The following is a 23,122-nucleotide window of genomic DNA, read 5'->3' on the forward strand; positions in this document are numbered from 1 at the left end:
TACACTTTCCATCAGAAGCATGGACACACTACTGACAAGTGTGTCATCGCCAAAGACCTCCTAGAGCGACTAGCTCGGCAAAGTCACTTGGACAAGTATATTAGTGGCCACATACAAAGGCGTACCCCATTTCCTGTTGACAATTCCTCAGCAGGACAACACTTCCGTGACATAGAAAGGGCAACCTCAAGTCACCCCGATCAACCCCGAGGAGTTATTAACTGTATTTCTCGAGGTTTTGCAGGTGGAGGAGATACAAACTCGGCAAGGAAGCGTTCATACCGAGCTATGCTATTGGTAGAGGGAAACCTCAGCAACACCTAAGCACCCTCACATTTTCCTCAAATAACCTTCCAAGCCTCTGATTTCAACACCAATACCACAAACTTAGATGACCCGGTCGTCATTACCATTCAGCTAGGGGACCTTTTGGTATGAAAAGTATTATTGGATCCAGAAAGCAGTGCCGACGTTCTTTTCTACTCTACATTTCAGAAAATGAAGTTAAGCAACAACATCCTTCAACCTTCCACAGAGATTTAGTCGATTTTTCAAGGGAAAGAGTCCTAGTGATGGGATCTGTGTGGTTACAAACCACACTGGGTGAGCATCCATTGTAAAAAACTTCAGATGTTCAATATTTAATTGTCGACTATTTTAGCCCATATAATTGAATCCTCGGCCGACCATTTTTAAATCAGTTCGACGCTATAGTATCTACAATTCATCTTTGCGTTAAGTTTCCTATGCAGGACGACTCATTGTGACTATTCACAGTGACAATTGTGAAGCTTTCCAGTGTTATGACATCAGCTTGAAAAAGCCCAACCGAACTATGGGTCCGCATGTAAATAGCATCTGCAACTCTGCCGAGCTCCCAACCCTTACCGATCTTGACCCAAGGGCCGATGCTCTCGAAAGATCAACCCTAACAGAAGATTTACAAAAGGTTTATCTTAACAATGATCCTAACAAATTCACTTATGTAGGAACCACGCTTAGTTCAGAAGAGAAAGCTTCATTTCAAAAGTTTCTACAGCAACATGCCGATCTTTTTGCTTGGACTCCTGCTGACATGCCCGGCATTAGTCCATCAGTGATTTCACACAAGTTAGCACTAAATCCATCTTTCCGACCCATAGCCCAGAAAAAGTGGAGCCTCGGTCTCAAAAAGAAGCAGGCATCCTTGGAGGAAACCAAAAAACTGATCAATGCTAGCTTCATACAAGAAATTCGCTTCACAACATGGTTGGCAAACGTCGTCATCGTAAAAAAGCATAACGGTAAATGGTGCATGTGTGTCGATTTCACCGATCTCAACAAAGCATGCCCAAAAAATTCATATCCTTTACCCTCTATTGATTGTTTAGTAGATAATGCTTTAGGTTACCAAACATTAAACTTCATGGATGCATATTCTGGTTATAACCAGATTTTAATGCATCCATCTGATCAAAATAAAATAGCATTTATCACTAAATATAAAAATTACTGTTATAAGTTATGCCATTTGGACTTAAGAATGCAAGGGCAACATACCAACGCCTTATGGATAAGGTATTCACTGATCAAATCGGTAAGAACCTAGAAGTTTTCGTCGATGACATGGTGGCCAAAACAAAGCTCGGTCATAGCCACCTCGACTACCTCTTAGAGATCTTCAACCAAATATGGCAATATAATATGCGACTTAACCCAGAGAAATGCGCCTTTGGAATACAGGGAGGAAAATTCCTCGGCGTCATGCTTACTAACCAGGGAATCGAAGCCAATCCTAAGAAATGCTGAGCTATATTGGACATGGCAAGCCCACAAACAATCAAAGAAGGGAGACTTACTGCATTATCTAGATTCTTGCCTTGTTTAGCACCTAAATCTTTCTATTTTTTCCAAACCCTAAAAAAGAAAAACAACTTAGACTAATGAATGTGAAGATGTTTTTACTAGCATAAAAAAATTCTTTCAAAATCACCCATTTAACAAAAACCCCTTCAGGAGAAGAACTTTATTTATATTTATCTGTCACTGACTGGGCAATAAGTTCTGTTCTTGTTACAGAAAGGAACAAACAGAAACAATTGAATTACTTCATTAGTAAATTCTTACAGAATGTCGAGCTTCGCTATCCAAATATAAAAAAACTAACCTTGGCTTTAGTCTTCTCAGCTCGGCGTCTCTGACCTTATTTTCAAAGCCACGTCGTCCACATCCGAACTTATCAACCATTAAGACAAGTGCTACAAAAACCAGAGCTGGCTAGCCGACTGGTAAAATGGTCTGTAGAACTCTCCGAGTTCGACATCAGATACCAAAGTCGAGGTCCAATAAAATCTTAGTATATTTCCGATTTCATAGCCGAATTCACTGTATCAGGCTCAGAGAACAACGCACCACAGTGGACTTTATATGTCGATGGGGCATCCAACCCCCAAGGTTATAGGGCCGGAGTCTTACTTGAAGATGGAAATGGCATAGTCCTAGAACAATCTCTACGCCTCTTCTTCAAGGTGAGCAACAATCACACCGAATATGAAGCTCTAATTGCAAGCCTAAGGCTCGCAGCCAAACTAAAAATGTTGGACTTAAAGGTATACTGTGACTTTTTGCTAGTCGGCTAACAGGTAAATGATTTCTTTCAAGTGAAGGACCCTCTATTGGCAAAATATTTGGATATTTTCAAAAAGATTATTTCTAACATCTCAAAAATTGAGATTCTTCATATACCTCGTGAGCACAACAGCCGAGCTTATATCTTATCTAAACTAGCCAGCACACAAACACCAACTTCTACTTTATATCAATCTGTGCTACATGAACCGAGCATAAAACTAACTGAAATTCTAAGTGTTACACAGAAAGAAGATTGGCATACACCCTACATAGAATTTCTCAAGACTGGAGTAATTCCAGACAAAATTGCTAATGCTTGTCAATTTCGTCGGCATGCATCTTTCTTTACCATACATAACAATTCTCTATATAGACGAGGCTTTTCTCGTCCACTTCTTAAGTGTCTGTCCAGGTCGGAGACCGAGCTTGCGCTTGCCAAAGCACATGAAGGTATATGTGGCACTCATTTTGGAGCACGAAACTTGTCATCTAAAATACTACGTGCTGGTTTCTTTTGGATAACTTTGCAACAAGATTGTAACAACAAAGTAAAACATTGTGACAATTGCCAGAAGAACAACCCAATCACACACCTTCCGGCCAAGAACCTTCATAGCTCCGAGATAAGCTGGCCTTTCAATCAATGGGGGCTCGATATCCTCAGCCCAATTCCCTTTAGCAAAAGGACAGGTAAAATTTTTAATAGTTACAATTGACTACTTTTCAAAATGGATAGAGGCCCATCCCCTAGCCAAAATAACATCAAAACAAATGATATCCTTTGTATCGAAGAACATTATCAGCAGATTCGGCATACCTCGGCACATTATCACTGATAATGCTCGCCAGTTCGCCGATCACAGGTTTACCTCTTTTTTGTAGAATCTCAAAATCAAACATCACTTTTCATCGGTAAAGCATCCATAAACTAATGGCTTAGCAGAAGCCGCCAACAAAGTCATCTTACATGATTTGCGAAAGAAACTTGATGATACAAAAGGACTATGGGCCGAATTAATACCGGAAGTGGTTTGGGGATACAACACCACAATCCACTCAACGACAAAAGAAACACCCTTTCGGTTGGTATACGGATCTGAAGCTATGATACCCTTAGAGGTATCTCAATCCTCAATCAAAACTCAAATAGACGACCAACATGAAGCTCGGCAAATAGACCTCGAAATACCTGAAGAAATCAGAGATACTGTAACTCTCCGGCATCGAGCAACGCAATAGATCATAGCTCAGCGCCACAATGCCAAGGTCCACCCCTGATCATTCCAAACGCATGACTTGGTTCTTCGGAAAATCGAGCAAGCAAGGAAACCACCTTCACATGAAAAGCTCACCGCAAACTGGGAAGGCCCTTTTCGAGTTATTGAAGTACTCGGAAACGAAGCTTATCGCCAACAATCTCTAGATGGTACAAATTTACCCAATACTTGGAATGTTTCCTCTTTAAAGTATTATTACAGTTAAAAGACAGGGCCAGGCTTGTACTCTTTTTCCTACTCACAAGATTTTTTCCAAAATGGATTTTGCTTAGAGAGGTTTTAACAAGGCTTGCCTACTTGTACCTTTGTATGCAAAGGTCAATCAATATTATAAAATTCACATTTTTAGCTGTTTCCATATTATTTGTACATCTCGAACACAACAAACTCTCATGATCAAACTGGATTTCCAATCACAATTATTAGAGTATAAATCCAAACTAATCCATCAAACAAATTGATCTATAATTACAAACCCAAAATTTTGATTAATATCTCTAAAGAGATACCCAATCAAACAGACACTCAGTTCTTCAAATATTCAAAATGAATATTACCACAAAATCTCCAACATCTATCAACCATACAATTATGCATATATCGTCAAACAAAAAAACTACTACCGGATAAACTGACCCTTTAAATCGGCAAAACAAAAGTAAAAGTATAAATAGTCAAAAGCACTTCATCGAGCAATCAAATCCAAACAATCCAACAAAACCAAATAAAAAGTTCAAACATACAAATCATTGAACATTTTCATCTTCATCCTCGGTTGCTCCATCATCTTCCACCATCGCTCCATCACGAACAATCTTCCCCGGGTCCATCTCAAAGAAATCAAAATCGGGAGCTAAGAACTTCGCTTGGAGGGATGCACGCTCAAAACCCTCAACAAAGGAATCAAGTATTTCTGCTTCCTTATTCTTTTCCATATCTTTTAACTTAGCAATCACCTCGATCACACGAGCTTCCATATTGGAAAGATCGGCCTCCTTCTTCTTCAAATCCTCAACTTCCTTCGCATAATTTTCTTTCATCAACTTCAACTCCTTGTTACTTTTAGACAACTTAGCCTCCAACTCCACAACAGTGCTCTTCTTTAGAGCTAACTTCTCTTTCAGCAAACTCAGATCCTTTCTCTGTCCAATAAGCTTTTTATGCTTAACCTCTTGGCTACGGCCCAAACTGGCTAGTCGCAATCCCAGAACCTAACAAAGACAAAGACCAATACTCAAACCAATAGACCGAATACAAATAATCAAACAAAGTTCACAAAAAAAGCAATACTTGCATATACTGACCAATGGCGACATCTGATGTGTGAACATTTTATCTATCTTTTCCTTATGTATTTGCACTTGAATTGCTAAGTTTAATCAAAATTTAAATATCTTTTGGCCACTATAGATGCTACTTTGAGTTGTGCACAATTCTATTTATTTCAGGTAGCATTCGAATGGATTTGACGGAGTTTTACAGTAGAAAAGGAAGAAAGCGAATGATGTTGTCAATCCCGACCTCCCTGCACTCAAACAGGAATAACTTGAGCTAAAAAAATCTAATTGACATTATTTTAGCGACGTTGGAAAGCTAACTTCCAGGGCTTTTCAACGATATATAATAGTGTACACTTCTTCTCCAGCAACCTCTGCCTCCTCCACGTTGAACTTGGCCCCTGCCAAGTTCAGCGTGGAACTTGAAAGCTCCCAGGAAACCATGCGCAACACTCCACGCTGAAATTGGAAAAAGCCAAGTTCAGCATGGAATCAAAGGGGAGCGCTAAATATCACACTGCCTCCTCCACGCTGAACTTGGCTTTTTCCAAGTTCAGCATGGATCCTCAATATCAGCGTGGTCCCCATATACGTCAGCGTGGTTGCACGAACAATCAATTAATTTTGATTAAATTTGTATATTATTTTTAAATAGGAAAATATATTATTTTAGTTTTAGAAAATATAGTTTTGCATTAATTAGGATTAGATATAAAAGAGAAAAGAAACTTCTCTTCTAGGGATATTTCTTTTTGGACCTCATTCCATACTTTACAATTTACCTGAATCCTAGTTTTTTCTCTGAACCATGAGCAACTAAACCTCCACTGTTAAGGTTAGGAGCTCTATCTATTGTATGGATTGATACTATTATTTTTCTATCTTAATTCATATACTGATTTATATTTCAAGAATTATTTTTGTTCTTTATTTTATGAATTTGGGTGGAACGGAAGTATGACCCATGTTCTAATTGAGTTCTTGAATAACTTGGAAAAGCTCTTTACTTAAACAACAGCTTGAAAACATATTCTCCTAAATTTTGAATTATCTGGACTTAACGGGATACGTGACATATAATCCTCTTATATTTGGGTAATTAGGATTTCTGTGGCATATAAACTAGATATGAACTTCACCCTCTAATTGGAATTAAGTGACCAAGGAATTGGTAGTTGATGAACTTTAGAGGAGACTAAAAAGGTTTAAGGAATTAGGGTTTAGTCACATATAGTTTGCCATGAATTAAATCTTGCATGATTAAAATAGTTAGTAAGAAAAGTCAATCCAGAAAATAGATAACTCTGAAGCCTTAACTGTTTTCTCCATATATTATTCACAACTTGTTTACTGCATGCTTTTCTGATTCTCTGAATTACTGTTAATGTTTTTGAACCTTTAAACACCATTTTCTGTTTGTCTGACTAAGCTAATCACTCAATCATTGTTGCTTGATCCATCAATCCTCGTGGGATCGACCCTCATTCACCTGAGGTACTACTTGGTACGACCCGGTGCACTTGTCGGTTAGTTTGTGAGTTATAAATTCCGCACCAACATCCCCAACTTAATTCGCCAATAATACATCGGACGATGATTGACAAACATCATCAGCAATGGCCATGAAGGGGAAATCCCTCCCTCAAATAGACAAATCGTCACTATGATCTGCAACCTGTCTATTATCATCCTATTGTAATAAATCAAAAATAGAGATCAATTCTTTTCGGTTGATAACTTCCACCAAATACTCAATCACACACTCAACCCTTGGGCTTATCATCTCAAATTTGAGAATATTTTGAGGCTCCGAACACCACCACAAAGGAAACTTCTCCCCTAAGTCTTGATCTAAGTAAAAGGGGAAATCGTCTTCAACACTTCTAACCTTCAAATACATTACCTTGAAATCCTTAAACGATAACTTATACAATTTAAGAAAAGCGAACCCTGGAGAACTGTTCAGATTTACCCAACCACTTTTCCAAATGCCTTTGGCCTGGAACATAGAAAAGAATAGCTCTAAGGAGGGTTCTTCTTCCAAATACTCCATCAAAACCTCAAAGCTTTGCAAAAAGGCCCATCTATTAGGATGAAGCTGAGAGGGAGCACAGTTCAATTGGTTCAAAACTTGACATTGAAAATCAGAAAATGGAAGCTTCACCCTCAGCTCCTCCAAGACACAACTATGTATGTAAAAGAACTCAGAAGCCTCTCCCTTGTGAAACACACGATCCTCACTGGAACAAGGTAACAACTTAACAGGCACCCCAGATCCTACCTTCACTACCTTCTTCAAATCTATTTCTTTCACAGCCTCAACATCAGTAAACAAGGAAGCCCGCATTTTGACATCTTTACTAACCCAATCATATGACCAATCTACCTTTCCCTTTCCCTCTCTCTCTCTCTCTCTCTCTCTCTCTCTCTCTCTCTCTCTCTCTCTCTCTCTCAAAACTTATATTCAAAAAACAAAATCTGAAAAGATGAAGAAGCAAGAACACAGAGAAAATGAAAAGTAAATGCGTACCTCTTTTACTCATTTCCAGCAAACCCTGCAATGCAAGCACTTAACGCAAGTGAAATTATGATTGACAAAAATCATTTGGTTTCTAAAGCAGTTAACTAAACGACACCTTGACCATTGGGGTTCCATCAAAACCATCCCATCAATCACCTCAACAGTTCAAATGATATTGGGAAAGCAAACTCCTCTTAATGCCATCAATAACTCTCTCTCTCTCTCTCTCTCTCTCTCTCTCTCTCTCTCTCTCTCTCTCATTTAAAACTGCCACTTTTTCCAAACTATTATTCCATATTATTTTTAATAAAGTATGTTGATCTGGGAGCTCCATAACTATTCTTCTCACCGAGTTATAGTTTATCAAAAGCTCAACCTGCTTCATTAAAAATATTCTCAGGATAAGCTTGGGGGCTATGATATGGCTGTTACAATCCAAAAATCATAACTCGGCATCATACGTTACAACTCGGCTTAATAAGCTATAACTCTGCGAAACAGTATGAATTTGGGATAAAACGCCCGACCATATATCATAACTTTCCAACCTAATCATAATCAGTTTTCAATATTAACAATTGCCAGAAGTATAACTGATCTGTTCTTTTCACCTATAAAGGTATGACATCTCACCTTTTTCAGATAGATTGAATTCACAATACTAACTTAAGCATCGGAGTGCCTTTTGCAAGTATACTCCCCTTTTGTTCTCTCCACCACATGATATATCTCTGGACGAAGAGTTCAGACCTTCGAAACCTGTAGCTCGGCGTTGAGGACAATAACTTGGCATCGACTGTCAGGGGCTGGCTTATATCTAGGTTATTCATCCGAGAACAATTATAATATATGTTATTAAACCAGCTCTTAAGTTACATGATGTGTGTGTAGAGAGAATATTCAAGTGTGTATTGGAATTAGTTATAGATTCTGGTACAAGGCTTATTAGAATATGTGTAAATATATATAACAAAGATATGAGACTATAATCTTTAGTGTGCCAATTTTTTATAAGTCATTGATTTTGTATTTGTTGATTTTTCAGTGGTTGAAGAAAATCTTGGAGGAATCTTCTGAACATCAAGGTGATCTTGAAGTTTTTAGCCAAAAAATTGTAAGAATTACTAGATGTCTCTAGTTAAGAAATTATCATTGCTGAGGTTCTCAACCAAAGGAATGAAAAGTGGTTTTGCTGCAGTAGAAGCAATTGCTTGAGTGGTTGTGATGGAAGATTGATTATTCTAAGATGATATTTCTTCTGGTTCAACCGTAGATCGAAAACTCTCTTGATACCATGTATAAATTTTTAAATAGAGAGACTAAGAACTAAAGAAGTAGAAAAAACAGGATATGAACACTTGTGATAATATAAATGTATAAGTTATGCTTGCATTTACACGTACCCTCATAGCTAGTTATATACATGCACACTTGACTATTCTCTCTACAGTGTGCCCTTTAGGGTCTGTGTGCTCTGTTAGGATTTACGTGGTCTGAAAATTCTTTGTGGAATCATATTGCTTCTCTTATTCTAAGTCTTATAAGTGGAATCATAATTCTTCTCTCGTTTTAAACCTTATTAGTAGAATCCTAATTCTTCCTCTTTTTTAAGCCTTTTCTTCAGAATCATTGATCGTGATATGGATAATCAAGAAGGAAGAGGGCTGAAGGTCAGGGATAAGAAAAGACTACAAACAGAAGGGATTATCCTCTTTGATGAATCAAAAGTTAAGGGTGGATTTGAAGAATGTAGGAGAAGTTTGGTTGGTAGATTATTGGCAAACAAAATTTTTAGCCTTGACATCATTGACACTGCGATGTATGCAATCTAGAGGCAATCGAAGGGGCTGCGAGTTCTCGACCATGGTGATAATACTTTCCAAAAAAAAAATTCGAAAAGGAGACCGATTTATTCGAGGTGAAAAAGGAAATATTGTGGCTATTCAAAAATTAGATCCTGAATATTAAAAGGTGGTCGGTGGACATGGAGATGGCAAAGGAGGATTTCTCTTTTATTTCAATCTGGATCCAATTATGGGGCTGCCAGAGTATTGTAAAATACAAAAATTAGGAAAGAAAATTGGAGAATCTCTCGGTTCTATTCATAATGTGGGTGTCTTCCTTGTCAAAGAAAAGAAGAGAGGATAGTAAAAGTGAGAATCTCCTTAGATACAACTCAGAAACTATAGCAATCAATAAAAATTGTAGGCCCTAATGATAGAGTAATGACAATTCAGCTGCGATATGAAAAAATAGGATGCTTTTCTTCCTTATGTGGCCATCTAGGTCATGAGGCTTGAAGTTGTTCTAATATTCACGAGAGTGGTGCTGAAGGTGATAGCCAAGAAGGTGAACATGGGGAATGGCTGAAGGTAGACTAGACGGAGAAAAGATTTGAGGCTATGAAAGAAAACACTAATCCTAGTAAGCCGAGATCTGGCTAGAAACATGGAGAGAGATCAAAGAATCATATTCCGGTGTGTTTGCTTCAAAGTTTAGAAGCCTTATCAATGGAGGAAAAAAGTGAGATAAACAAGGTGGACAACCTCTAGCATTGCAGACTGGGAGAGGCAATAATAATATGTGAAATGAAGTTGAGTGGTGGTTTAGCAGTAAGGGCCAATAGAAAATAAAGTCATGGAAGACAATGAGCAGAATCTTAATCGATCACTCAAGACCATTGAGTTTTCTCTTCAACAAACAATTAGCTTTGCATCAAAAACTTTGCATTCTAATCAGAACTGAGATATAGGAAATGCTAAAGCTTGGTTTCAACTAACAGAAGACTTCATTCAAGAATTTAACAAGGAGTACTGTGGTGGGGGAAATTCAATAGCAGGAACTAAATGATGATGCTCTAAACTAGAAGGAGAGAATGGATAAAAGTGAGATAATATGGAGGATATGATCATGGATGAAATAGGGGAGAGTGTCAAACCACAATTGGTACCCCTATCTCAATAAAAATGCTTATGTGAAACTGCCAGTGTTTAGGAAAGACCCATGTAGTTCACAATATTAAAGGAATTTGTCAATTTCATTCTTTTGTTTCTTTGTGAAACTAAAAATAGTGCTTTGTTTGTTGAGAGTCAAGGTGATAGATTAAGTTTTAGAAACTCTTACTATGTTTACCCTCAAAGTACAGCTGGGAGTTTGGTACTAGTTTGAAAGGATGAATCTCAAATTTCGGTGATTGAGTTTGCAGGTTTCTTTATACACTATAGCTGGTTAGATTCCAGTAATAGCAAATTATGGAATATGATGACTGTTCATTTTCATAGTGAGAAAAATCTTAAAATTTTAACAATTTGAAAGGGTAACTCAAATTCTTTCCTCAATTCTTATCACTTTTTTGGTTATTGGTGACTACAATATTATTCTTTTCCATCACGAGAAGGATGGATGTAAGCCTAAAAGCTCTAGTTCTATTGAAAGCTTTACTAATTCTGTCAATGGAGGAGGACTAAGAAATTTGGGATATGAAAGACCTAAGTTCACTTAGTACAATATGTGGAAGCAATCTTATATGTGAATGTCTTGATAGATGCCTGGTTTCATCTAACTAGTTCGGGAATCACGGTAATGGCCATGTTCTTCATCTGATAAACCAAGGCTCAGACTACTTCCCTATCTTGTTAGACTCATTTGTGAATAGTAGAAAGACAAAACAAAGATTTTGATTTCGAGAGAGGTGGTGTGACGTAACTACAGTTTCAAACATGATCAAGGAGACTTGGAAATTAGAATACTCATGTTTCCTAATGTGCATATTGTTTAACAAACTAAAACAGTGTCGTCACAACATTGTCTAATGTAGATTAGCAATCAAAGTAATTCGAAGAAGCTAATTGAAGAGACAGATGAAGTTAGAAACTGAAAAAGCTAAGAATGTCCTGGCAGGTAGAGCTACTATCCTCTCTTTGGAATCTGCCCTATAAGATTCTATAGAGAAGGAGAAAAGGTATTGGAAGGAGAAGTCTAGAGTAAGGTGGTTATAAGGGGACATCAAAATACCAGATTCTTTTACTCCAAGTTCAAAATGAATTTTAGACACAGTCGAATTGAAAAGTTGAAAGATATGAATGGTGAGTATTATTCGAACACAATTGGTATTGGTAGAATTGCTTAATCCTTCTACGAGAAATTGTTCACTACTTATAATCCATATGACCCTACTGAGATTTTAGAAGGTTTGACAGCTAAGATGACAAGCAGGGAGAATTGAATTCTTACAAGACTAGTAACTGAAAGAAAAATTAAGCATGTTTTTTTTCTGTCAATCCCTTCTTAGCTTTCAAAGCAGATGGATTTAAAGCAAAAAATTTTTAGTTTTACTGGGACACTATCAAACAAGATATAATCTGAGTAGTTATGAGTTTTTTTTATAGGATAAAAATACTGAGGGCACTAAACCATATTCAGGTATGTTTGATCCCCAAATCCCAGGTGCCGAGACCATGAGTCAGATCAGACCTATTAGCCTAAGCACAATGTTCTACAAAATTATCTCTAATGTCTCGGTATATAAAATGTAAATGGTCATGAACAAGATTATCAATGAGAATGAAAATGCATTTATTAAGGGCCGATTAATAAGTGATAATATGATGATAGTCCATAGGTACATGCACTATCTGAAGAATAAGAGAACTAGTGATTTTGAATGTGCGTTGAAACTTGATATGAATAAAGCTTATGATCGAGTAGAATGAATATTTTGTGTAGGCAATTATGAAAAAATTGGGATTTTATGATAAATGGATAGATTGAATGAAAGAGTATATCATTTCGGTTTTCTACTTTGTTATTATAGATGGTTTTTTTTATAAATTCTTTAAGCCAACAAGAGATTTCTGTTAAAGAGACTTTCTTTCACTTATCTTTTTCTATTTTGGTCAAAGGGTCTTTCTCATCTGCTCCACAGAGGATAATAGAAGTTATTTTTCACTAAGTTTAGAGTTAACCAAAGAGATTCCATTATCAGCCATATATTTTTTGCTGACAACTCTATATTATTTAGTAAAGCTATAGATCTGACATGTCATTATATCTATTACAAGAGTATAGCCAAGTTAACGGTTAGATTGGTAACCTGAATAAGTCGCCGGTGTTCTTTAACCAAAATACCCCCGAGTATGTATAGGTGGCCCTAACTTAGCTCCTACAGGTTTTTTATGTTGGTTAACAAGATAAATATCTTAGTCTCTTTGCGATTGTAAATAATTTGAAACAAGACACATTCAGATATATTGAAGATAAGGTCTCAAAAAAATTTCAAGCGTGAAAAAAATCAATGCTATTCACGAGTGGAAGGGAGGTTCTAGTTAAAGCAATCGGTACTGCTATTCATATCTACACCTTAAGTTGCTTTAAAATCTCTGATATTATAATAAAAAATATTTAAAAAATTGATATAATTCTAGTGGGTTCAAAAGAATTCTATGCCAGGATAAAAGTTAGAGAGAATTAAACTTTAAAGATCTAAAAGTATTCAACTTAGGTATGTGGGAAAATAAGATTGAAGACTAATTTCTAGGACAAACTCTCTAATTTATAAAGTACTTAGAAGTAAGTACTTTTCTTTCTCATCATTTATGAAAGTCTAGCTAAACACCAATCTATCCTAAGAATGGAGAAGTATCTTGGAAGGTTGTAGAGTTCTAAAAAAAAGTTTGAAATGATAAGTAAGTAGGGGTAATCTAATTCCTATTTATGAAGAAGTGTGGAGTCATAATACCAGCATAATCTAAAGACCTTAATAATTGTCTCTTATCCAGAATCTTCAATAGGTTTCACACTTACTTCAGACTAATGGTTACTGCAATTCATTACTTATTAATGCCTACTTCTCCTTTTAAACTCTTTGTTTAGAAAGCTATTTATGGAGACCTTCTGATAAATTAATGTGTTCAAGCTAGAATCTCCAATTTTTCAGTCATATGTCTTAAATGCAAGAATATCCCAGAATCAATCATGCACTGCTTAATTAATTGTCTACAGGCAACAAAGGTTTGATAAGATTTGGGAATAATGAACATACCCACGGCAGAATTGGATTTCTGACAGTATTAGAAGAGCACGGTGTTATGTTTGCTATTAAAAGTTCAAATCCCGATAGAAATTCATAATTACAATAACTTTATGGAAGATCTGGTCTAGTTCTAATTAACTAATCTTTGAGAAGAAGATGTAGCCACAAAAAATAGTTGCAACAGTAAAAAGTCTTATTATTGAACTCTTTAATATTTTTTTCCAAAAGCGAACATATTCTCTGTTGGTCCTTTTAGTTTTGCGAAATTTTTAATTAGGTTCTTGTACTTTTTTTTCTTTTAATTGAGTCCTTGTACCATTTTTTTAATTGAGTTTCTACACTTTTTTTCCTTTTATTTGGGTCCCTGCACCAATTTTTTTTAGTTGGGTCTCTATAAAATTAAGTCAATTATTACTAAGAGAGACTTAATTGAAAAAAAATTGGTGCAGAGATCCAATTAAAAAAAATATATAGGGACCTAATTAAAAATTTTGCGAAACTATAAGAATCAACAAAATAATTAAACATTTACCTTTCTTATTTTAATATTTTTTTAATGTATACTTTTGGTATTTATCACTTTTTATTATTGTTGTCCAAGTTGAACCACTATTTTTGTTTAGAAATTAATAAAAAATCAAGTCATGAGATAATGACATTTATATTTAAATTTGACTCTTTTAATATATAAATTCAAATTTAGGTTATAACTCAACTCTCAAATTCATCCGCTTAGTTTTATCAAGCAGATTCTATTCATGAATTATTGTCTCATTCTCAGCATTATATACACAAACTAAGAAAAGTATTAGAAATATCTTTAAATAAATTAAATTAAAATATAGTATAACATTAACATTATCGTTCTTAATAATTTCTTTTCAGTTTTCACACTTGCTTTTTACTAATCTATCTTATGTTATCCGCACACGCTAATTTAATATGGAAATTTATTTTTACATAACTATTTAAAACAGAAATTTATTTTGGACAAAAATTTTGGATATTTGTTCCTTCTTTTTTTGTAAAAAGGAAAAAAAAAAATAGTAGTGTGTGAGAGGCTGAGAGCCTATCCGAGTCCGACTAATATTATTGATGGGAGAAAAAAAAAATCAGAACAAAACCCGGAATTGGGAGCAACGAAAGCACCGCATCTCTGGACATTGAACTATTGGCGAGAAAGAGGCTGAGAGAGAGATGGGCGTGGGAGAGACCACAAAACTCGAACCTGAACCCGAACCCGAACCGAAAGATGTTCACCGCCACCAAGAAGAGGAAGAAGAAGACGACGACGACGTGGAAGAAGAAGACGAAGGCTTGTCCGACACAAGAACAGCGATAGCATTGGGTCTGTCAGCGAAGGGGAAAGGGCAGAGGCAGAGGCAGCAGCAGCAGGAGTGCGCGGTGGTCCAGCAGGTGTCGGACAAGCTGGTGAGCGGCAGCCTTCAGTGGAAGATAGAAGCAGCCAGAGAGATCCGTAAGCTCGTCAGGAAATCGCCTTCGTCCTCTAAGACGAGGTCCAGGCTGGGCGCGGCTGGAGTGGTCCAGCCTCTCGTCTTCATGCTGTCGTCATCCAACCCCGATGCCCGTTACTCCTCCCTCCTCGCTCTCCTCAACCTCGCCGTCCGCAACGAACGGTAACTAATCTGTAACTAACTCATCCCTCTCTCTGCAACATGTTTATGCTTTGTGTTATTGTGTAGTGTGCGAGTCTGAGGAAACTAGTTGGAATCTGATGTAGTGCTTCGATTTGGTTACTGTTAATTATTTTAATATCTTGTTTCTTTTGTGTATGTGATTAAGTGGAGTTTTAGGTGGAATGGACAAAATTTAAGAAAAAGGAATTTCTGAGACCAATCCAAAAGGGAAGAAAAAAGTGGAGAGTGTGTGTGTGTGTGTGTGTGTGAAAGAAAAGGAGCAAAGATGAAAGAGGAATTTGGTGGAATTAGGCATTCTTTTTTTTCTGGAATCCATTATTAGGGTCATGAGTTCCTGCTTCTTACACTAACTAGAGCTAAACCGAACCTCATTAAAAATAAATGTAGTTCTGCTCTAACCAAATTGTAACATGCTTTGCACCTATAAATCAGCACCATAACGATAGGAAACCTAACTATAGAATAACATGTAGAATGGATGTGGAACATAAAGGGGTAGCCCAGTGCAAAAGCATCCCATGTTAAGGTAGGATCCGGAGAAGGGCCGCACCATAAAGGTGTAATATAGGCAGCCTGATAATTGCATCGATGAATGGGACATAGATAATGGCTTCGGCTCATGATGATGTCTTGAACTCACTAATTTTGTCAAAATGAAGGCACTATTTTACTAATAAATCTTCACAAAATCTAGTTGATAAATAATTCCACACACTGAAATTATTTTTACCTGCACTCTTTCTCTTGGGTCTGCTTAATGTTGCTCCTCTGTCCTCTAACCTCGATGATAAAAGATTGTGATCGGTTGATACATCTGGATTGTATAATTGTAAATCTTATTTCCAATTTGTATCTAAATGCTCAATCACAACCCTTTTTCTCGATTTTCTACCCAAAAACTATAAAAGTCAGTGCAGTATGTTTGCTTGCTGATTCTTTTGTACATTTTTCTTGTCATTTGGTTGTATGGAACTATGGGTGATTACTTACTACCTTTGTTAGTACAGAGAGAGATTTAAGGTTCATGTTTAGGTGTGAAATTGGTTGAGTTTACTCAATATTGTTAACTTGTGAATCTCATCCCAGTGTAAACTGTAATGGGTGGGATTACTTTCTCTGTGGTTATGATAAAGATGCTAGTCATGTTCTGTTTTTTATTAAAGTATATTAATCTTATAGTGATACTGTGCTGGCAATTGAGACAATTGTCATTATATAATCCAACAGTAGTGCTTTTATATATCTTTGAACAACGTTGCTTGGTCTCGTTATGCATATATCAATTGGGTTATTTTGGTTTCGATTTCAACTTTAAAAAGTTGCATGTGTACTGGGTATGTTGAGCATAACAACCATAAGGCATGTTCCACTATCTCTAATATTACATGTGTGAATTTATGGTTTTGGCTGATTCTCTTCACTCTTCACTATATATATATATATATATATATATATATATATATATATATCATTTTTAAATTCCATGAGTCATGCAACTCATAAGTATGGATGTTTATTTTGATTTGTTAGAAACAAGGTCAAAATAGTGACAGCTGGTGCTATCCCTCCTCTGGTGGAGCTCCTCAAAACGCAAAATAGTAGTATAAGGGAATTAGCGACAGCGGCAATCTTGTCACTCTCAGCTGCAGCTCCCAATAAGCCCATAATTGTTGCTTCTGGAGCTGCGCCTCTGCTTGTTAAGATCCTCAACTCTGGAAGTGTTCAAGGCAGAGTTGATGCCGTTACAGCCCTCTATAATCTCTCCACCATCATCGAGAAGAATTCTACTGAACTCCTTAATGCTAGTGCTGTTTCTCCTCTCATCAACCTCCTTAAAGAGTGCAAGAAATACTCCAAGTTTGCCGAGAAAGCTACTGCGCTACTCGAAATTCTCTCCAACTTTGAAGAGGGACGAACCGCAATCTCAGTTGCAGACGGCGGGATTTTAACCTTAGTAGAGACAGTTGAAGATGGATCACTAGTCAGCACACAACATGCTGTTGGAGCTCTGCTGTCATTGTGTCTAAGCTGCCGAGACAAATACCGGGAACTTATCCTCAAAGAAGGAGCAATCCCAGGTTTGTTACGGCTTACAGTGGAGGGCACATCAGAAGCACAAGATAGAGCACGTGTGCTTCTGGATTTGCTTAGAGATTCTCCCCCGGAAAGAAGACTAGCCTCCTCGGTTTTGGAGAAAATTGTTTATGACATCGCTGAACGCGTAGATGGAGCAGACAAAGCTGCTGAAACAGCTAAAAGGTTATTACAAGACATGGTTCAGAGGAGTATGGAACAAAGCTTGAACTGCGTTCAGCATAGAGCAGCATCTTGTAATCCTTCTGTGATTCCTTCCACTTGATGCATACTCTTTTTTCCTTACAACTCAACAAGCAACTAAGAAATGAGTTTTAATCTGTATATATCTAGTTTTAATCTTGCTCTGCATAGCTAGTCCAGTGATGTTTACAAAGGCTAACTTGGGTTTAATCTATTGACCTCATCACTCATAATTTGGTTGTACACCTTGACCTCCATAATGGAAATGTGCACATCTTCAAGCAGTTTGTTCTTTTACCTCAGTTCTTATATATAGAAGTTAGAGCAGCACTGATAAAAAGAAGAACAACACTCAAATAACTTTTGTTTTTTTTTATTTCTTTTAATTACAAAAATATGTGTTCATGTATCTGTTCCAAAATGTTTCTATTTCTTACTTTTCTAACCTTCGAATATTTCAGTTACTTCTTGTCTTTAATTCTTTATATTAATTTGTTACAAGCACTTCGTGCCTAAAGGTTAAAGAGGGGAAGAAAACCTTATAAAAAAAATTGTGTAAAATGAAAAATGAATATGAGTAAATAGTCATTTTGGCATATATAAAATTTCGAGTTTGATAAAATAATATTCAAAAGATGGTAATGACAAATTGATTTTCAAAAAATATATTCTATTTAATAAAATGATTCAAATATTTAGTCAATGATTAATTTATTCAGTCAACAGTTAAATTTTAAGAAAATTACCAATTCTTCACTTTCATCATCATCACCCTCATCGATTTAATTCCACTCGTTAGTTTGGCCATCACATCTATCTGTCATTACTCATCCCATTGCCTCCCATTCACTGATATCATCATCATCATCACTACCAGCACCATTGTACCAAACATTGTCACTACCTCAACCCCAACCACCACCTCCCCAACCTCTACTGCGAAATGACCAACTCTAATCCTTTTATCACCGTCATTAACATCCAAAACCATAATCAACAACAATAATAGATCAAAAAACATAAATTGAGAAGATAACTAGTTGCACAAAGAACATTTTCTAATGGAAAAATCTTGAAGCACTATCTATGTTGGTGATTTGGATAAGTTAGCTAGTTATGATTTTTGACTTAGTCAAAGAACAAATTATATATTATAAACAAGATAATAAGGTTCAAGTAACTTCATAAAGTTATAAGATTCAAGTTGATATTTTATCAACTTGTCATACAACTTGATAAAGTTGAATGACTTGTGACATTTGTTATTGGATGCCAAATTTCTTTTTATAAGAAGGGTAAAGTATATTTTTTGTCTTTAAAGTTTGTCAAAAATATTAAAAATTCTTAAATTTTATTTTGTTTTAATTTTGTTTTTGAAGTTTTCGATTGGCATCAAATATACTTTTGACAGCTAAATTTTCATAAAGTTTAGGACCAATCTAACAATAATAAATGACATCTATGTCTGATTTGTTTGTGTTGAAGGTTGGTGAAATTGTTGCTAAATTAATCATAAATTTGACTGTCAATGATATATTTAATACAAAATGAAAACTTTTGAGACAAAATTGAAACAAAATAAAATTTAGGAGTATTTTTAAAATTTTTAACAAATTTCAAGGACAAAAAATATACTTTATCCTTATAAGAATTAGTGGGAGAAAATTAGAGAAAAAATTTGTAAGATACAAAAGAGTATTACGAACTTCATATATTTTGAGAGATTGTAATATTTGCCACTTAGTCATACCATTTTCATTATTACTTAAATCATCTGATAAAGTTCCATTCGCTTCTCATAAACAAATTCTAGTGTTATTCTACCTCGTTAGCTCAGGTATCCCAACACTAGTATTAGAGTTTCAAGTTCTTAATTTTTCGCTGCAAAGTGGCAACTTACTGTTAGAAATATGGCCACAATACCTAATAGCCAGAAATTCAGTTTGAGACGTGGAGGCATCAGTTGCATCTGCAAATTAAAAAGACACGATGATGTTGCTGCATCACAAAATAGGCCACAAATCAGAACATGGTCTAAGGATCTTTCATAACATAATTTCTTTCTAGAGCTCAAATTGGTGAATCTACCATTAAGTGAGAACTACAGGACAAGCAAGCAGTATAAATTGAAGTTTGAAATTTCTAATGACAGAAATAAGTATATAGTAGACTTGATTCATTCTAATGTTCGGAATCACCAAAATTATCTCTAGAAGCAAAATATTTTTTCTCTTTTATAGATGATTACTCAAAAAGATTGTGAGTGTTCTCCATCAAGAAGAAGTCATATATGTTTCCATTATTCAAGAAGTAAAAAACACGAATAGAGCTTGAAATCGAAAAGAAAATCAAGTGCTTGAGGAAAGACAATAGAAGAGAATATACTAATGGGGATTCTATTGCATTTTGCAAGCATAAAATTTTTAGAAATCATTTACAATTGCTTATACAGTTCAACAAAATGGTGTACCAGAAATAATTAATAGAATTATTCTAGAAAGAATTCAATCTATGTTGCAGATTACAGGATTAGCAAAGTCTTTCTAGACAAAAATAATAAATCTAGCTTGCTAGTGATTAACCAATCTGCAATTGGTTAAAAATGTAAATAGTGATGGGACAAGATAACACACCCAATTGTTCTCTTTTTTACATGTGTTTGAATTTCATGTTTACGTATATCCAAAACGTATATCTTCTTTGGTTATGCTAACAAGAATTGTGGCTATTCTTTTAGTTTTAAAGCAAAAAATTGTGACTACAAGTAGTAACAAATGCTAGAACATAAGATTGTTAAACAGACAACTTGATAAGCACAAAGAAGGCTTTCTAAATGAAAAATCTTGAAGCACTTTAGAGATGATTTCGGTAAGCTAGTTAGTTGCAATTTTTTATTTAGTCAAAAGACAAACCGTATGTTATAAATAAGTAAGATATAAGGTTCAGATAATTTGATAAAGTTGTACAAGATGATAAGATTCGAGTTGATATTTTATCAACTTGTCATATAACTTGATAAAATTAAACAATTTGTCATATAACTTGATAAAATTGAACAAATTATAATTTATTTGTTTCTCTTATTACTAATTTTAGCAAACTATATATTGGTGATTGGTGCACGAAATTGTAATCTCAATGACGCCAACAACTTGGTACGCACAATTGTAATCTCAACTCTTTTTCATAACTTCGCACAACTAACCAGCAAGTGCACTGGGTCGTCCAAGTAATAAACCTTACGTGAGTAAAGGTCGATCCCACGGAGATTGTCGGCTTGAAGCAAGCTATGGTCATCTTGTAAATCTCAGTCAGGCGGATTCAAATGGTTATGGAGTTTTGAAAATTAAAAGATAAATAAACATAAAACAAAGATAGAGATACTTATGTAATTCATTGGTGGGAAATTCAGATAAGCGTATGGAGATGCGTTATTCCTTCTGAATCTCTGCTTTCTTACTGCCTTCATCCAATCCTTCATACTCCTTTCCATGGCAAGCTGTATGTTCGGGTATCACCGTTGTCAATGGCTACCTCCCGTCCTCTCAGTGAAAATGGTCCAGCAACGGGTTACGTAGGGCTAATCATCTGTCGGTTCTCACTTGTGTTGGAATAGGATCCAGTGATCCTTTTGCGTCTGTCACTACGTCCAACAGTCATGAGTTTGAAGCTCATCACAGTCATCCCATCCCAGATCCTACTCGGAATACCACAGACAAGGTTTAGACTTTCCAGATCTCAAGAAAGCTGCCAATTGATTCTAGTTTATACCACGAAGACTCTGATCTCAAGGAATTGAAGGCTCTATTGTTAGGAGAGGCAATCAAACGCACAGACCAGGAATCCAAGAGATACACACTCTAGCTTTCGCAGGTAGAACGAAAGTGTTTGTCAGGCACGCGTTCATAAGTGAGAATTGTGATAAGTGTCTCGGATCATCACATTCATCACGTTGAAGTGTGAGTGAACATCTTAGAATAAGAATAAGTTTGAATTGAATAGAAAATAGTCATAATTGCATTAATACTCGATGAACAGTAGAGCTCCACACCTTAATCTATGGTGTGTAGAAACTCCACCGTTGAAAATACATAAGTGATAATAGTCCAGGCATGGCCGTGAGGGCAGCCCCCAATGTCTAAGGACTAAAAATGATCTCAAAGATATTCCAAAAGATCGTCCAAAGAGGATCTAAGGATAATCCAAAGATGTGAGTACAATAGTAAAAAGTTCTATTTATACTACTAAACTAGTTACTAGGGTTACAGAAATAAGTAAATGATGCAGAAATCTACTTCCGGGCCCACTTGGTGTGTGCTTGGGCTGAGCATTGAAACTTTCATGTGTAGAGACTTTTCTTGGAGTTAAACGCCAGTTTGCAGCCTGTTTTGGGCGTTTAACTCTAGCTTGTAACCTGTTTCTGGCGTTTAACGCCAGAATAGGGCAGGAAGTTGGCGTTTGAACACCAGTTTGCGTCATCAAAACTCGCGCAAAATATGGACTATTATATACATCTGAAAAGTCCTGGATGTCTACTTTCCAACGCAATTGAGAGCGCCCCATTTGGGTTTCTGTAGCTCTAAAAAATCCATTTCGAGTGCAAGGAGGTCAGAATCCAACAGCATCAGCAGTCATTTTTCAGTCTCTGAATCAGATTTTTGCTCAGGTCCCTCAATTTCAGCTATAAAATACCTGAAATCATAAAAAAACATACAAACTCATAGTAATGTTCAGAAATGTGAGTTTTGCTTAAAAGCTACTAAAAATCTAATAAAAACTACTTAAAACATACTAAAAACTATCTAAAAATAATGCCAAAAAGCATATAAATTATCCGCTCATCAGTGATTAAGACATTTGCAACTGAATGATAATTTTTTTATAAGAATTAGTGAGAGAAAGTGAGAGAAAAAATTAGTAAAGTTTCTTGTATATATAATTTCTTTCTACGAATATTTATAATATACAAGAGAGTATTACAAACTTTATATTTTGAGAGATTGTAATATTTGCCAATTAGTCATCTCATTTTTATTATTACCTAAATTATTTGGTTAAGTTCTATCTATTTTTCATCTATAAATTTTAGTTGTATTATTTAGTCTTATTAATTCAGATAATCCAACACTGGTATCAGAGCTTTAGTTTTTTAATCTTCCATTGTAAATAGGTAAATAGGTGTTAGAAATATGATCACAATATTTAAAATTTAGAAATTTAATTCAAGACATGAAGATATTGGTTGCATATGCAAATTCAGAAGACACGACGATATTGTTGCATCATAAAATATACCACAAGTCACAACATATTTACATATTCTTTAGAATATAATCTCCTTTCAAGGTTCAAATTGGTAAAGAACCTAATCTCCTTCTGGTGCACAAAATTGTGATCACTACTTTTCACAACTCAAATAATCCCTAGTAATGGCCCCAAAGACTTGGTGCTCAATACCATGGCATAAACAC

The 23,122-nt window shown here is 35.7% G+C and overlaps 1 protein-coding gene across 1 annotated transcript; it reads left to right on the forward strand.

Moving 5' to 3' along the window:
• The first annotated feature begins 14,786 nt into the window (after positions 1-14,786).
• LOC130941978 (U-box domain-containing protein 3) lies at positions 14,787-17,948 on the forward strand. The gene is made up of 2 exons (XM_057870639.1): positions 14,787-15,353; positions 16,905-17,948. The coding sequence occupies exons 1-2, from the start codon at positions 14,914-14,916 to the stop codon at positions 17,731-17,733; spliced, it is 1,269 nt and encodes a 422-aa protein (XP_057726622.1). The 5' UTR covers positions 14,787-14,913; the 3' UTR covers positions 17,734-17,948.
• The last annotated feature ends 5,174 nt before the right edge of the window (positions 17,949-23,122 follow it).

The sequence above is a fragment of the Arachis stenosperma genome, chromosome 7 (genome assembly GCF_014773155.1).
Source record: "Arachis stenosperma cultivar V10309 chromosome 7, arast.V10309.gnm1.PFL2, whole genome shotgun sequence".
NCBI classification, from domain to species: domain Eukaryota; kingdom Viridiplantae; phylum Streptophyta; class Magnoliopsida; order Fabales; family Fabaceae; genus Arachis; species Arachis stenosperma.

What these genes read in the sequence shown, in the direction of transcription:
- LOC130941978 (XM_057870639.1), top strand. Translation starts at nt 14,914, where the DNA reads ATGGGCGTGGGAGAGACCACAAAACTCGAACCTGAACCCGAACCCGAA. An exon ending in CTCGCCGTCCGCAACGAACG is followed by an intron (nt 15,354 to 16,904) that starts GTAACTAATCTG and finishes TTGATTTGTTAG; the next exon opens with AAACAAGGTCAAAATAGTGA.